This window comes from Camelus ferus, chromosome 12, assembly GCF_009834535.1.
Source record: "Camelus ferus isolate YT-003-E chromosome 12, BCGSAC_Cfer_1.0, whole genome shotgun sequence".
NCBI lineage: Eukaryota > Metazoa > Chordata > Mammalia > Artiodactyla > Camelidae > Camelus > Camelus ferus.
This window is the reverse complement of record NC_045707.1, coordinates 2,213,944-2,228,568: the sequence shown is the minus strand read 5'-3', so window position 1 is coordinate 2,228,568 and position 14,625 is coordinate 2,213,944. Positions and strand designations below refer to the sequence as shown.

Genomic DNA, 14,625 nt, shown 5'->3' with positions numbered 1-14,625 from the left:
CTCAACTTCTCTTTTTCATAGTACTTATTAGCATCTTACATCCTCTAGAAGAGTAGATCTCAAAATTCTTGGTTCCAAGATCTGTTTCATGCTCTTAAATATTATTGAAGACTTCAAAAAACCCCTTATGTGGGTTGTCTCTATTGATATTTACCATATTTAAAATTGAAACTGAGAAATTTTCAAAACACAAGAATCACAAGGTACACATTCTGTAAGCTGCCAGACATCATGTAGCCTCTAGAAAACTCCACTGTAAGGTTACGAGAATGAGAATGCAAGAGGTAAATAACATTTGGTTTTGTTACGAAAACATTTTTGACTTGAGGACCCCCTGAAAGGGAGTACCAGGGACTCAACTTGGAGAACCACTGTTTAGAACAATGCCCAGCACAGAGTAGGCACTACTCAAATATGCACTTTGTGTCTGCTACACAGAATACCCTCAGGTGCTACTGGGGATACAAAAGTAGGAAATACCTAATCCCTCCCTGTGAATCACATCTCCCAGATGCCTTCTGGGCCACTGGTAGTAGAATATTTGCATTTAACCTAATTCTGTTTCTTGGGAAGCCCTATCATGGCAGCAAGCCTGGTGTTGGTCCAAGAAGAGTCTACAGCCAGCCCACACTGTTGACCAGTGTGGAGGGCTTCGTGACATATGTAAGTGTTTCTCACAAAGATTGGTTACTGTGTTAGAAACGGGGAGTGATGAATACATGTGGCATCTTCGGAGCAGAAGCAAAGAAAACAGGGAGAGATGACTCAGGCCCAAGAACCACGTGGCCTTGGGTGGGTCACTTTCCAAATCAGTTTCTTCCTCTGCTCACTGGGGCTATGTAACTAGAGGCTAGCCCCGAGGTGATGCTTCCGGTGTTAACTTCCATGGTTCCACTAATGTCAGCGCAGCATTTCCGGATCCTAAGCACCTGGTTATCAGTTGTCTCTCTGGTGAGTGTGTGAACCCAGCCAGGCCACCTGTGGAACTTAGCCTGCTTTGGAGACATTTGGTCTCCTGCCCAGAAAACCCCAGGGCCACTGGAGTCACCTGGGATAGTGGAGCAATAAAAAAAAAAAACAAAAAAACTGGAATCCCATCAGCTGATGTAACACAGAAAACTAAGCCCACCCTACTTTATACCTGGAATCCAGTTTTGGCTGAGCCAAGTGATGACAATTGATGGACTCCAATGGGAATGATGATCTGATTAATTCTCATAAAGTTTCTTTTTTTTCCATGTATTCATTCATTCAACAGATACTATTGAGAAGATATTATTTTTCATCTGCCGTGTGAGATATTGAGAATACATACCATTACGAATAAAATGCATTTGTGATGCATTTTATTTTAAATGCACTTAAAAGGCACTTAAGAGCTCGTGTAACTTTTCCAAAGAATTAAATGCCAACATTTAAATATCTAGAGATTTCACGTTAAAAAATCAAAATTTCCTGAATGACACAAAGGTGAGTTTGTCATTGCCTCCCAGTTGTCTTCACTCCCTGTGGTCCTGCCCCTTCCCTGCCTGGCCCCTGTGGGCATTTGAGGTTCCACCCTTGATGTAGGGCTGGAGGAGAGGGTGGACGGTTAACGAGTACCCTTGTGTTAAAGACTCACTGGAACTGTTGCAAAGTGCTAAGGGAACATGCTTAGCACATTTTTTGTGCATCCTGCACATCCCTAAAGGCTAGAGAGGGGAAGGGGGAGGGAGGGAGAGATTCCAGCTCCTTCTGAGCCCCTAGTCTAGGAGGGCGGCAGAGAGCTTAGTGTAGGAGTCCAGCGCCCTGCCCGTGGGACTGTGCTACAGTGGAGTCTGGAAAGAGCAATTCATTTCACCAAGGTTGGGAGTGGGAGCAGATTCCAGATTCCAAACAGTGTTGAGAGAGAATAAGATAAAGCAGGTAAGGTAAGGAGGAGGGGTAAGAGGATCAAGCTGGGGGTCCACCCTGTCTGTGTTGAATCTTCAGAGCACAGGACTCAAGTGTGGCCTGCGTCTATAAACACATACCCCTGAAGGCGAGTGTTGTTATTAACACCCCCCTAGTTACTTCTCCTCAACCAGTACTCCCTTTAAGGCCTTCGCTTATGCTGCTCTCTCTGAGTGGGGTGCTTTTCCCCCATATCTTTCCACCTTCTTGTGACTCAGCTCTTGGCTTGCAAGTGACCCTCTCGGGGGTGTGAGAAAAGGGAACCCTCCTACACTGCTGGTGGGGATGTAGTTTGGTGCAGCCACCATGGAAAACAGTATGGAGATTCCTTTAAAAACTAAAAATAGACTGACCATATGATCCAGCAATCCCACTCCTGGGCATATATCCAGAGAAAACTCTAATTCAAAAAGATACATGCACCCCAATGTTTATAGCAGCACTATTTACAATAGCCATGACGTCAAAGCAGCTTAAATGTCCATTGACAGATGACTGGATAAAGAAGTTGTGGTATATTTATACAATGGAATGCTACTCAGCCATAAAAAAAAGAATGAAATAATGCCATTTGCAGCAACATGGATGAACCTGGAGATGATCATACTAAGGGAAGTCAAGTCAGACAGAGAAAGACAAGTACCACACGATATAAGTGGAATCTAAAAAAAAACCCCACAAATGAACTTATTTATTAAACAGAGACTCACAGACATAAAAACAAACTTATGGCTACCAAAGGGGAAAGGGCAGGGGAAGGATAAATTAGGAGTTTGGGATTTGCTGCTACTACCATTATACATACAATGTTCTATGTATAAATACAAACTACTATATATAAAATAGATAAACAACAAAGTTCTACTGTACAGCACAGGGAACTATATTCAATATCTTGTAATAACCTATATTGAAAAGGAATCTGAAAAAGAATGTATGTATAAACGTGTAACTGATTCATTATGCTGTACTTCAGAAACTAACACAACATTGTAAATTGACTATACTTTAATGTTAAAAAAAGTGACCCTTTCAGAGAAGCAGCCCTCTCTGGTCTCCCAATGGAAAATAGCCACCCACGCCCCCACAATCCCATCACCCTGGTCTGAGTCTGAGCGGTCCTTACCACTAGCTAACATTTATACTGCTTATTTTAACCCTCTCTCCTCACCAGAAAATAAGCCTGGTGAGAGCAGGAATCACTTTCACGGTCACTTTCCCCACGCCTTCAACAATCCCACCACCCAGGAGCCACCCAACACTTGTTGAACATGAATGAACTGTGTATGAGGCATGATGATGGCTGTGTAGGGACAGGTGAGAAATCCTAAATTACAGGCTGGAAAGAAAAAGAGGCACTGAGATGTCCAAGGCAGAGACTGCCTGACACCAGCTGGGGTGGCCACAAACATGAGGTGGTTTGACAAGAAACCAGGAGCCTCCCTACAAGTGCTGGGGGAGTTGGCACTGGAAGACCAGGGGGCATCAGTGCCTGGAGGAGACTCCTCCCTGAGCCTCAGTTTCCTCATCCACACAATGGGGATGATCATGATACCAACCTCACATGGTTATTCTGAGAATGAAATGGTGAAGATTCAACATGGAATGTGCTTAGTATATAAGTTATTTTTTTTTAATAAATAAAAATTTTAGGTGTGGGTAGGGTATAGCTCAGTGGTAGAGTGCGTGCTTAGTATACACAAGGTCCTGGGTTCAATTCCCAGCACCTCCTCTAAAAATTAATAAGTAAACATAATTATCCCCCAACCCCCTAAAAAATTTGTAGAGGTTCTTTGTTGATTTCTACTTCACTGTTATGCCATGAGTTCATAGGGAATGAATTCCAGACACTTAGGGTCCTTTCACAAAGTGGGTCTCTAGGTGGAGCAGGCTGGCACTTCAGTTGAACCCACGTCATTTTCTTGTTGGCTTTCTCCTTTTTCTGATTGTTTTCCTTCACATGTTTCAGGGAGCTACCTTGGCTTTTAGAGTGCTTAACATGCTTAATACGCACACTCATTCTCCTGGCAAGAGTCTTGCCCTTAACTTATTTGTTGACTATGGTGCCAATGGTGGGCTGGGGAACCTTCTGGTCTCTTCCTGTTTTGCCATAGGAAACTTTGGGGGACTGCGGGACTGTTTGAACAGTGCCCATCCTTTGATGTTGACAGCATCACCTTTCTTGTGGATTCGTGTGTCTGTGGCCAAGAAGCAGCTCCGTATTTTCTCAATGGCCTAGAGGACATGGCGGTGCTTCCCTCCTTTCTCTTCACGTGGGTCATTTTGGCGGATTATTGCAAATGGTGGTTCTGGCTGAAAGGAAGTTGCTAGTTACTGGATAAGATTCATTTTGCCCTCACACTGCTTTGTGCTGTGAGTCTGAGTAGGCTGGGGAATTGCTGGGGAATGATGGAAGATTAGGACACAGGTCTTTGACAGGAGAAACTTCCATCCCTGTTATAGTTGGGTTTTTTCAAAACAGACCTGGACCCAGGGATCTGGGTGCAGTGGTTTATTTAGGTCATGATCCCCAGAAGCACACCCAGGGAGGAAGACAAGGAAGGATGAAAAGAGAAGAAAAGCTATATTTATGAGCCAGTTACCATTGTGGGCAACTCAAGCTCACTCCTATTGTGGCCCTCTGAGGATAGTGTAGAAATAGCTCACAACTCTCCTGCCAAGAGGTGAAAGATGGAGAATTTGTACACCAACTTCTGTCCCTCCTTAGTTAAGTGGTGCCTCTGGGGATTCTCCTTGGAGGGGGGGAGGTTCCTTCTGGAACCCTCTGTTCCATGGACCAGCCAGAAAAAGCCCTTCTGGCAGGTGTTAGGAAGCAGGTGACATGTGGGAACTGTCTGCAGAACCCACAGGTGACTTTCACGGGAAGCCAATGGGATAGGCATGTGACAACAACAGCGTCTGATACTTCTCCTTTGGCCTTTGGGTGCAGATTGGGAGAAATGAATCCCCTGGGGAAGGAGGGTACTAGATTGTATTGTTTCAACATATTCATTGCCCTTCCCTTCAGAAGGATTGAACATCCCTACTCCACTGAGGGCAGGCTTGGCCACGTGGCTTGCTTTGGCCAATGGAATGAGAGGAGAATACGGGCGGGTCCCTTCCATCATGTGGTCCACCACCCTACCTCTTTTCCCTTTGCCATAGACCAGTAATAACCAAGATATGGACCAGTCCATCAGCCTGGGTCCAGAATGAAGACATATGTATAACCAACCCACAATGGATATGTGAACAAGAGATCCTTGTGGTTGTAAGCTACTGAGAATTTAGAGGTCTTAGTTCCTGCCGCATATCTTAGCCAAAGCTGACTAGACAGAAGGAGGGATTTATCTGATTAGTGATTTGGGAAGAAGAACTGGACAGGGCTTGGCTCAGCAACTTTATTCTTTCTTCAAATCTGCTTGACTCCAAGAAGGTGAAGCCATAGCGTTAAGGAGCCGGTCCCTGTCAGGAGTAGCATGTGGCTTTCCAGCTATGCCAGTGGCTTGGTGGTTGAGTCTAATTCAAGAATGGAGGTTCACAGCACATCCATTTGGCTGCACACTCGGACGTATTGTTGATCAGTGAGAAACGTTTTCATTTCTTCTCTCTGTGTCTGTCTCTAAATCAGTTCCTGACTTGATAGGGAAGAGATGCTATTTATTGAGCCCCTTCAAACTTCAAAAGCCTTTCTGTATGATTCCAAGTCGCAGGGAAAGAATTTTTTTTTCCCAACTTACTGGGTTCTGCCTGCCTCTCACTGTGGTACTTGCCATGCTCAGCTTCATTTTGTGCATTAACATAAAACATAAACGGGAATGTTAACTGTACTTTTTGTGTTTATGAGCAGGTAGAGTGCAAAATTACAGGGAGTTCTGGCTGATAAGCACTGTTTTAAGTCACAAAAGTGGGAATGGGGAAGGATGCATGCCTTGTGGAAGATTATTTCCACCTTGCCTTCTCAGTATTCCCAACTTTTTTTTCCTTCTTAATCTCTCTCTCTCTCTTTTTTAAATCTCTACCTCCTTTGCTCATCTCCATAAAAACTGAAACAGTAAATGTCTTGGGTTTAAACAGAATTGATAGGTTCATGGATCTTTCGTTCACTCAGTCATTACTTATTAAGCATCTCAGTATGCCAGGCTTTATGCCAGGCTGGTTGAGAGAAGAGATTTGAGATATCATTCTTGTTTTCTTTCCCACCACTCTCCTTCCAATTCCAAGCTTTGAATATTGTCCAAAGATAATACTTAATATTTTATTAGAATTGGTGTCATTTTATATACCTTCAGTTTCACAGATTTTAATCAAAACAATCAAGCTTTTGACCAAAAACATAATTAAATTATATTTTATATATCAATTATTATATATTTTATTATTTAATTGATTTAATTAATTTAAGTTTTATAATTAAATTTCATTTCCTGCTCACATAACAGTCTTTTGGGGGGGGAGTATAGTTAATTTACAATGTTAGTTTCAGCGTAGAACAAAGTGATTTAGGGTGTTAATACATACATACATATATATACAGTCTTTTTCAGATTCTTTTCCATTATATGTTATTACCAAGAAACTGAATATAGTTCTCTGTGCTAGACAGTAGGTCCTTGTTGGTTATCTATTTTCTACATAGTCATGTGTATCTGTTAATCCCCAATTCCTAATTTATCCCTCCCCCACCCTTCCCCTTTGGTAGCCATAGTTTGTTTTCTATCACATCACAGTCTGATGCATCTCTCCTCCAACTGATGACTCAGGCATCCAGGTTCCTTTTCCTCCTGTGATATTACTCTCTTTAGCTTGTGATCTCCACAGCCGCTGTGGAGGGGAAAGGGAGGGCTGGAGATTGGCAGGGATGTTTTCAGGGGCCAGGCCTGAAACTTTTACCCACATTCCATTGGCCAGAGCATTGTCCTATGTCCCCATCCTAACTATGAAGGAGGTTGAGAACTGTCTCTGTGTTCGCAGGATGAAGAAACGGGGCAGAGACTGTCTTCGCCACAGAAATATTAACTCATTCTCTCTTCCCCACCTTCCCTGGTATCTTCCACTGTTCCCACCCTCCCTTCCTTTCAGGAATAAAGCTGTTACAGGTGGAAGTACAAAGAGAAAGGAGAGTCAGGGCAGAGCTTTTGAATTTCAAAAGGCTTTTGAAACATATAGCTTGAGAGAAAAGTCTCTGTTTTAAAAACTTGGTCTTTTTAATTCCCGAAGTCTAAATCCTGCATAACTCTGGACATGAAATCTACACCCTACAAAATCTAGAGGTTTTTTTCCAGAATCAGAATCAGCTGGGACCAGTCTTTTGCCCTCACCCAGGAGAGGCACATGTGGCAAGAGTTGAGGAGAGAGAGCCAAGTCCAGAGCTGACCAGAACTGAAGCCGCATGTGGGGTCTCTGAGGATCCTTGCCTTCACCTTCTCATAGTTGGAGCCTCGGGGAGGAGACAGGGAGAAACAGAACTCCAGGTCGCTGTGGCATCTGGAAGGAGGGGAGGTCTGTGCCCCGCCTCCCTTCAGAACATTTGCAAGGTTCCCCTCCAGCAAGGGTGTGAGGAGTAGCAGTGTCTCCTCTGTGTCTACACAGCAGGGGCCCAAGACAGCCTCCTGGAGATTCCCCAGACCCCAGAGCAGCATGGGAGCAGCTGGTTTTCCCATGCCCTTGACAGAGGTGTGAAGCAGATACAACAGAGCCTTTCCTGGAGAGACCCTGGGTAAGCTGCTCTCTGGGTGGGTCAACGACTGACGACCAGACAGGACAGCTCAGCAGAGGCCAGCTGGGACAGATATCGACAGCCAGACAAGGACCCGGGGGAGATACCTGACCAGGCTCCAGAGACAGCAAAGACCCGATATCTTGATGCAACAAAGGTCTGGGAGCTTCTGCCCCACGTGAAAAACAGGATCAAGATTGTTGCGTTCTGTTTCAGAAAACAAAAAGTTACACTTTTTTTCCCCTCTTCCCTGTGAGATTTATATCTACCTAAATCAAAACATCCTAAAAAGTCTACAAAGACAAGCTGAGGCATGGAAGGGGCAGTGGACTTGGAGTAGGAAGTAGGGAGTTCCTTTGTCAGTAACCATTCAGCATGACCTTAAGCTTGTCTTTTCACGTCTCCGGATCTCAGTTTTCTCATCTGTAAAATGAGATGTAATACTACCCGCTTCGCCGACATGCTGTGAGGACTAAATGCAAAAAAAAAGCCCGTGGTTCAGGGCCTGGCACACATCAGGGGTTCAGTGAATATCCGAACCTTCCCTACCTTTCCCTTCTGAGGTCATTTTCAATTTCGAAACACCATAATTCTTTGTGGGAAAGATGCATATATGAGGTTACATACACGAGAGCCTGGAAAATAAAATAAAATAAAATGTCTTCTCTACTCTGTAAGGAAGCAATAAAACCTAGGAAGAGGCACAAAACAGACAATGAAAACCCAAGTTGGGAGCGGAGTGAGGGGTAGCGGGCTGGGTGAGGGCGGTGACAGCACTAAATGAAAAACAACAACTCAATACCCTGCTATCATCCTTCATCAAACTACAGAAATAGAAACCAGACAAACACATTATGTGAAGGGCAAAAGGGTTGGCAAGGTTCTGGCCTATAGGAAAAACCCAGGTTCAATAATGCCATGAGCAGAGGGAGGTAGGAAAGTGAGGTCAAAGTCAATGGCAGGGTTTGTGTCTGGACGGCTGGTTTTACAGTGCTAATGAGGCTGAAACATCACACGCTCCTCTTTTGCTGAACTCCATTTCTCATTAGGCTCTGTATCTGCGCCCAGATCAGCCCGCCACGTGGCAGGAGTGGCTGCCCCTTCATCCAGCTGATGAATTATCAAGAGTATTCTCCGCCTTTCTTTTTTGGGAAAAGAAAGCTTTGGAGTAGAAAATGCTGTCTTCTATTTATATCTACTCTTCTCTGATTAAAGAGATGATAAATTTGGGGGAAGGACTCAGGCCCTGAGCACTCAGTCTTTATTTAGAAGAGTGCATGGTTAAGACAGCCTTTCCAAGATCCTCTGCTCTGCTCTGGGTCTTTATCTGTTCTTCCAGGGGGAATGTGAGTGCAAGGCTGTGTTTCTGAATAATTTCAGGGTTGTTGGAATAACCATATATTTTGTGTCAAGCTCTGTACTTGGGGCCAGGGACACAGAAATCAAGGAAAGGATTAAGAGAGTGCTCATGTTCTCAAAGAGCTTATAAATGCAGAGATTTACACCACGAGCTTGTCTGATGGCTGTCAGTAACCAGAGTACAGGGTTAACAAAAACTGGTATTTAAACAGACCTTTCATGGGATCTGTTATCTCCTGTGGGCCCACAATGGCCCTGTGCCTAGGTGCTCCAGCACCCACTTATTTCTCCTTAAGTCTCAGTTTGAGGTCCACTGGCTTGAGTCCTGTGCTCCAACTCCAAGCCCAGCGCTATTACCACCTTATCTCCTGGAGAGCAGTGCTGAACTCTTCCTAAGCCCTTGCAGGCACTCAAGAATGTACTCATTTTTTATCAGAAACCATAGCCTGGGAAGCTCCTCCTCATTTTAAAAGACCCAGATCAAACATAACATTCTCGGTGAAGCTTGCCCCATCTCCCTGGGGCAGGAGTTACATCTTCCTATGTGCTTTGGACACATATACTAATCATATTAATGAGGATAACAGAAGTAATAATAGTAGTAAAAAGGTCTAAGTTACCATTTATTGAGTGTGTCTGTGGGCCAGGTGTCATGCTAAGGGCTTTGCATGCATTATGTAATGCTCAAAAGAACCCCAGGGGGAGATACTATTATTATCCTCAGTTTACAGATTGTATCACTTAGGAGTCGAGTTTGGCAGCATGTAGAAACCTGTCCACAATGGCTTAAGCAAATGGGGACTTATTTTGCTGAAATAGATAAATTAGAGGTGGACAGGCTGGGGCTGGTACGGTGGCTCCACAGGACCATTCTTAGCATGTAGCTTTTGTTACAGTGGACACAAAAGGGCTGCCGTTTTTCCAATCTGTGTTCTGGGTGGTAGGAAAGATAAAAGACAAAAATCAAAGGATGGAGGGCAAAGAGCCTTTTCTTCCTGTGGTTTTGTCTTATTAGTCAGGAACGGGTGCTAATTCCCTACTTACATCTCTCTGTCCAGAACTGTGTCATGTGGCTACTAGGGAGTCTGAGAATTCTCTTTTTCTTCTTTTTAAAGCTTTCTTTCAGATTTCTGCTCTGAACAAAACTGAGGTTCTGCTAGTAAGGACCAAGAGGGGAATGAATACTGGGTTGCTACCCATGCTTGTCCCATAAATGAAGAAAATTGGGCCCTAGAAATGCTAAGGATCTCTCTTGTCTAAGGTCAGATTTATGGTCATATCATATTTAAACCCATGTCTGTGTGACACCAGAGTCTGTGTTCTTGACGGATATGAAAGATGACCTCTTTGTCATGAAGCATTACAATTGTCTTTTTATCTGTTCATCCCTTCTTCCCTTGTCTGTGAATTCCTTATTCATTTTTTAAATATTTAATTTACATATTATTTAATTATTTTACTTTGGTGGGGACAGGGGGGAGGTAATTAGGTTTATTTATTTTTAGAGGAGGTACTGGGGATTGAACCCAGGACCTTGTGCAGACTAACCACGTGCTCTACCACTTGAGCTGTACCCTCCCTTTTCCTTATTTGTCTTGGTATCCCAGACTCTTGCCCATAGTTTGTTGAATGGATAAATGAATGAATGTTAGGACTTAGTTTCTGCAGCTAAAAATTCTTTCTAGGAAAATATTTTAATATTGTCCTCCTCCACTGTAATGTTTTATAACCACCTGTTTCCAAACAGGTAGTTGCAGATGTATGTGAAAGAAATGATCCTGATTTTTGTGCTGCCCTGGGTGCCTTTGGCCTCGTCTACTATTTATAGGTTTCTATTCTCTCTCTCCCTGAATGCTTAATGCTTGTTTACAGGGCGGGGTCCAATTTCTCTTTGTTCTGCCTGGTCATTCAAATGTTCCCATACCACATCACTCTATTTCTTCGGGACACATGTGCTACTTGAATAACAATAATTTGAGTCACAATTAGCCCTGATCCCAAATCTCATTTCTTCCTGGAGCAGTCCAGGAAGGACCTAGCATCATTTAGATACCAGTATTTTGGCAAGGTAGGTTGGGAGGGGAAAAGAATTCTTAAGATACCAGTCTAGAAAGTAACATGTCAGAAAACCAAACACTGATGCCCCTAGGTTTAAAAAAGAAAAAGCCATTGTTGTTCCACAAGCCATCAGGAAGTATCCCAATTTTTCTTCAAATCCATAGTGCTTAGATGGAGCCCCATCTGCTGTGAGGTACCGGCTGATTTAGGTTGGAACCACCTAATTCAGCTCAAGCACAAACTTGCAGGCATTTGGACTTCCAACACAATAACCCAAATAGCAGTATTAAGAGATGCCTGGGCTTCTCCTTCCAGCCATGGGCCCCTTAGCCAGTAGCTTACTGTCACTAAACAAATTAGATGATAAATATTTACCACTTATTAGCAGATACTATAGTTAGGCACTATGCTAAGTGCTTTATATTGTCTCCGTTAGTCCTTAGAACAACACTGTGATATTATTGTCATCTTACAAACAAGGAATTTAAGGCTTGGTGAAAATAATCGATTTGCTCACCAAATGGTGACTTGGGGAGCTTTGTCTGCCCATGTTAATCTCTAGCAGCCTCATGAAAGAATTACATAAATTACCTTATGTAATTAAAAAAACCCAATGGTAATGATAATGACATATTCTTATCATTTATTGAGTGCTTACGATAGGCCAATCTGTTCAAAGTTCTTAATGTGTGATAACTCATTTAAACCCTCACAGTAATCTTTTCAGGAAGGTACTAGTAATTAGCCTAGTTTTCAGATGAAGAAACTGAGGCATTGAGAAGCTAAAGTTTTCACAAGGCACCATGACTTGTAAGTAGCAGAGCTAAAACTTGACTGTTTTTATCGGTCTATAACACAGCCTAGTTAAAACAGTGTGCTCGCTATGAAAACTCAGCTTCAAGACAAGTCCTCCCTTACAACCAGTCTGCAGACCCTAATCCCTTTTGGTATAGAAATTCTTCAGTCATCACTGTCTAACATCAGTGGGCAGTAGGTGGTATATTCTAGATTCAAACCTGGGTTGGTCTGACTCCAAAGCAGGGACCTTTATCACTGTACTGTTCCAGCACTAGCCAGGTTAAACCCAAGTTCAAAGGACAAATCGTAGACCCATCTGGAAATGACCTGAGAAGTTATCTAACCCGCGGTTTCTCAACCTCAGCTACTATTGACATTTTGGGCTAGATAACTGTTATGGGGACTGCCCTGTTCATTGCAGGATGTTGAACAACATTCCTGATCATTCTTGGTCTCTATCCACCAGCAGCACACCCCAACCCAGTGTAACAACCAAAAATATCTCCAGATGTTGACAAATGTCTTGGGGGAGATGGGAAGGGGCAAAACTTCAAGCCTAGTCTCATTACTGTATTTTATTTCAGTGGTGGATGAGGAAATTAGGCTTATTTGTTTTCAGAGGAGATACTGGGGATTGAACTCAGGACCCTGTGCATACTAAGCACACTGCTCTACCACTTGAGCTATACTCCCCCACCTCAAACCTGTTTTCAAACCACTGATCTAAGCTGTCTCCTCATTTTGCAAATGATGGAGCAGGGATCCAAAGAGATGAAGCAACATGTTTAAGCTAATTAGCAGCATCTAGGTCATTCATGTAACATGATTGTATCCCTATAATGTACAGGGCACAGCATGGAACCCAGAGAAAGTAGATGTCCTCTTGGTCCTTACAGTCTGGTAGGAGAGAGAAGCTATTGCTCAAATATCTCTAATTGCACGAAGTTGATAAGCAATAAAGTGTTAGGCAGCAAAGTGCAGAGAAAGAGAATATGATCTGGTGTCCTGAGATCTAGATCTGCCACTTTTTATCTGCGGGACTTAACAAAGGTTCAGGTTCACCATCAATGAAACAGAGATCATGGTATCTACTCTGCTTATATCATCACCTCCAAAAAGGGCCTGAGAACCCATGTGCAAACTGTAAAGCTCTTAGAGACATTAGTTATAATTAATATGATCAGGAATGTGATAATAATTATGATTAAAGAAAAGGCTTTCGGAACTGAGAGTCATGCAGTGGTGGCTTCATTCCTGGACCTTCCGACTGGAGATCTTCATTCTTCTGTGGGAGAGGGAGCAGGCAAAGGTCCCCCCATCCTCAGAGCCTCTTCCCTTGTCTGAAACTGAGGCGGCCAGATGGGCGGATTCCGGGCACAACTTTACACAGCGAGTCCCACCAGAGGGTGTTGCTACGCAGAACTCTGGCCTCTCAAGCTCCGCCCTTTCTAGGCTGTGGCCCTGCCCTTAGGGAAGTAGGCTCCGCCCCCTCCGCGCTGGAACTCCAGCCGCGCGCTGCCTCCAGCACTATCCCTCGCCTGGGCCGGAGATTCCCGAACTCCCCCGATCTCTTCCCAGCCTCCCTCGAGCGCCCGGAGCGGAGGCGGCGGAGATTGCCGAGGGGTGCTAGCCCCGCCCCCACCTCGGGCTTGGCCGCCGCCGCCCCCTCTCCCCCGCCACCCAGGCCTCCCGCGCGGGCTGGAGTCCCAGATCCCGGGCCCTTCCTCCTTCTTTCTCTCTCCCCGCCTTCCCGGTGCTGCCACAGTGGCGGTCGGAGGATCCCGGCCAGTCAGCTCGTTCCGGCCTCGAGCCCCCCTCCCCCCAAATAAACACCCCTCCCCACGCCTCGGGATCCCGGACCGCCCCCTTCCTCCCTCGGCCCGGCGTGTGGTGAGGGACTGTGTGAAGGAGCGACCGCGGGCCGGCGGGCCAGCTCCGTGAGTGCGCGAGGCGGGCCGCGCGGCGGGCCGGGCCGGGGGTCGTGTGTGCGCGTGGGGGCGCGAGAGAGTGCACGTCGCGACCCGCCAGCCGCCCCGAGCCAGGGTGCCGGCCAGCGACCAGCCGCGACCGCCCGCCGCCGAAGGGGCGCCGGGCCCGCGCGCACGCACGCACGCACGCGGGGGCGGGGGCAGGCGCGCGCCCGCCTGTCGCGACAGTCGGGGCCGAGGCCCAGGGGGAGGTGGCCTGTCGCGGGTCGCCCGGCTCCCGAAGGCGAGGGGGGCGCGGGCGGATGGCGGAAGGCGCCCAGCCGCAGCAGCCGCCTCAGCTTGGGCCCGGTGCCGCTGCCCGGGGGATGAAGCGGGAGTCGGAGCTGGAGCTGCCGGTGCCCGGAGGGGGAGGAGACGGAGCCGAGCCTGGCCTGAGCAAGCGGCCGCGCACCGAGGAGGCGGCGGCCGACGGCGGCGGGATGCAGGTGAACGCGCGGGGCGGGCGCCTTGTTATCGCTGGGGGGCGGCGCGGGGCTCCCTGGCTGGGAAGGGGGAGGGCTTCCAGGGGTCCCGGCTTGGAGGTGGGAGGGGGCCGGTCGGGGCCTGGTTGGAAGGTGGGGCGACACTGGCTTCGAAGTGGAGGGTGCAGGAGAAGCCCAGTGTGCCCCAGAGGGTTTTGATCCCTGAGGGGACGAGGGGGCACGATGCGTGAATAGGTGTTAGGGGGAAATCGAGCAAGCTTGAGATGGATTCCAATCTTTCAAACCCTTCCTTAGTTCCTTGGGGTGGAGTGGAAGCCAGGAAATCCTGGGTCTGTAGCCCAGAGAGCTG

The 14,625-nt window shown here is 46.1% G+C and overlaps 1 protein-coding gene and 1 pseudogene across 14 annotated transcripts in view; one reads left to right on the top strand and one right to left on the bottom strand.

Annotated features, from left to right (window-relative positions):
- Positions 1 to 3,746: 3,746 nt before the first annotated feature.
- Positions 3,747 to 4,214, bottom strand: LOC102524184 (annotated as a pseudogene).
- Positions 4,215 to 13,429: 9,215 nt separating this feature from the next.
- The window catches only part of RBFOX2 (RNA binding fox-1 homolog 2), a 239,570-nt gene continuing 238,374 nt past the window's right edge, over positions 13,430 to 14,625 (top strand). For 2 of the 14 annotated variants that reach the window (XR_004324316.1, XM_032492131.1), the window contains exon 1: positions 13,430 to 14,279. Coding sequence is in view for 12 of the 14 variants with exons in the window: in XM_032492131.1 (XP_032348022.1) it covers positions 14,097 to 14,279 (183 nt within the window). In the remaining 2 variants the exon portion in view is untranslated. The remainder of the gene's footprint in view (positions 14,280 to 14,625) is intronic. The other 12 variants (XM_032492120.1, XM_032492115.1, XM_032492116.1 and 9 more) reach the window with 10 other exon arrangements.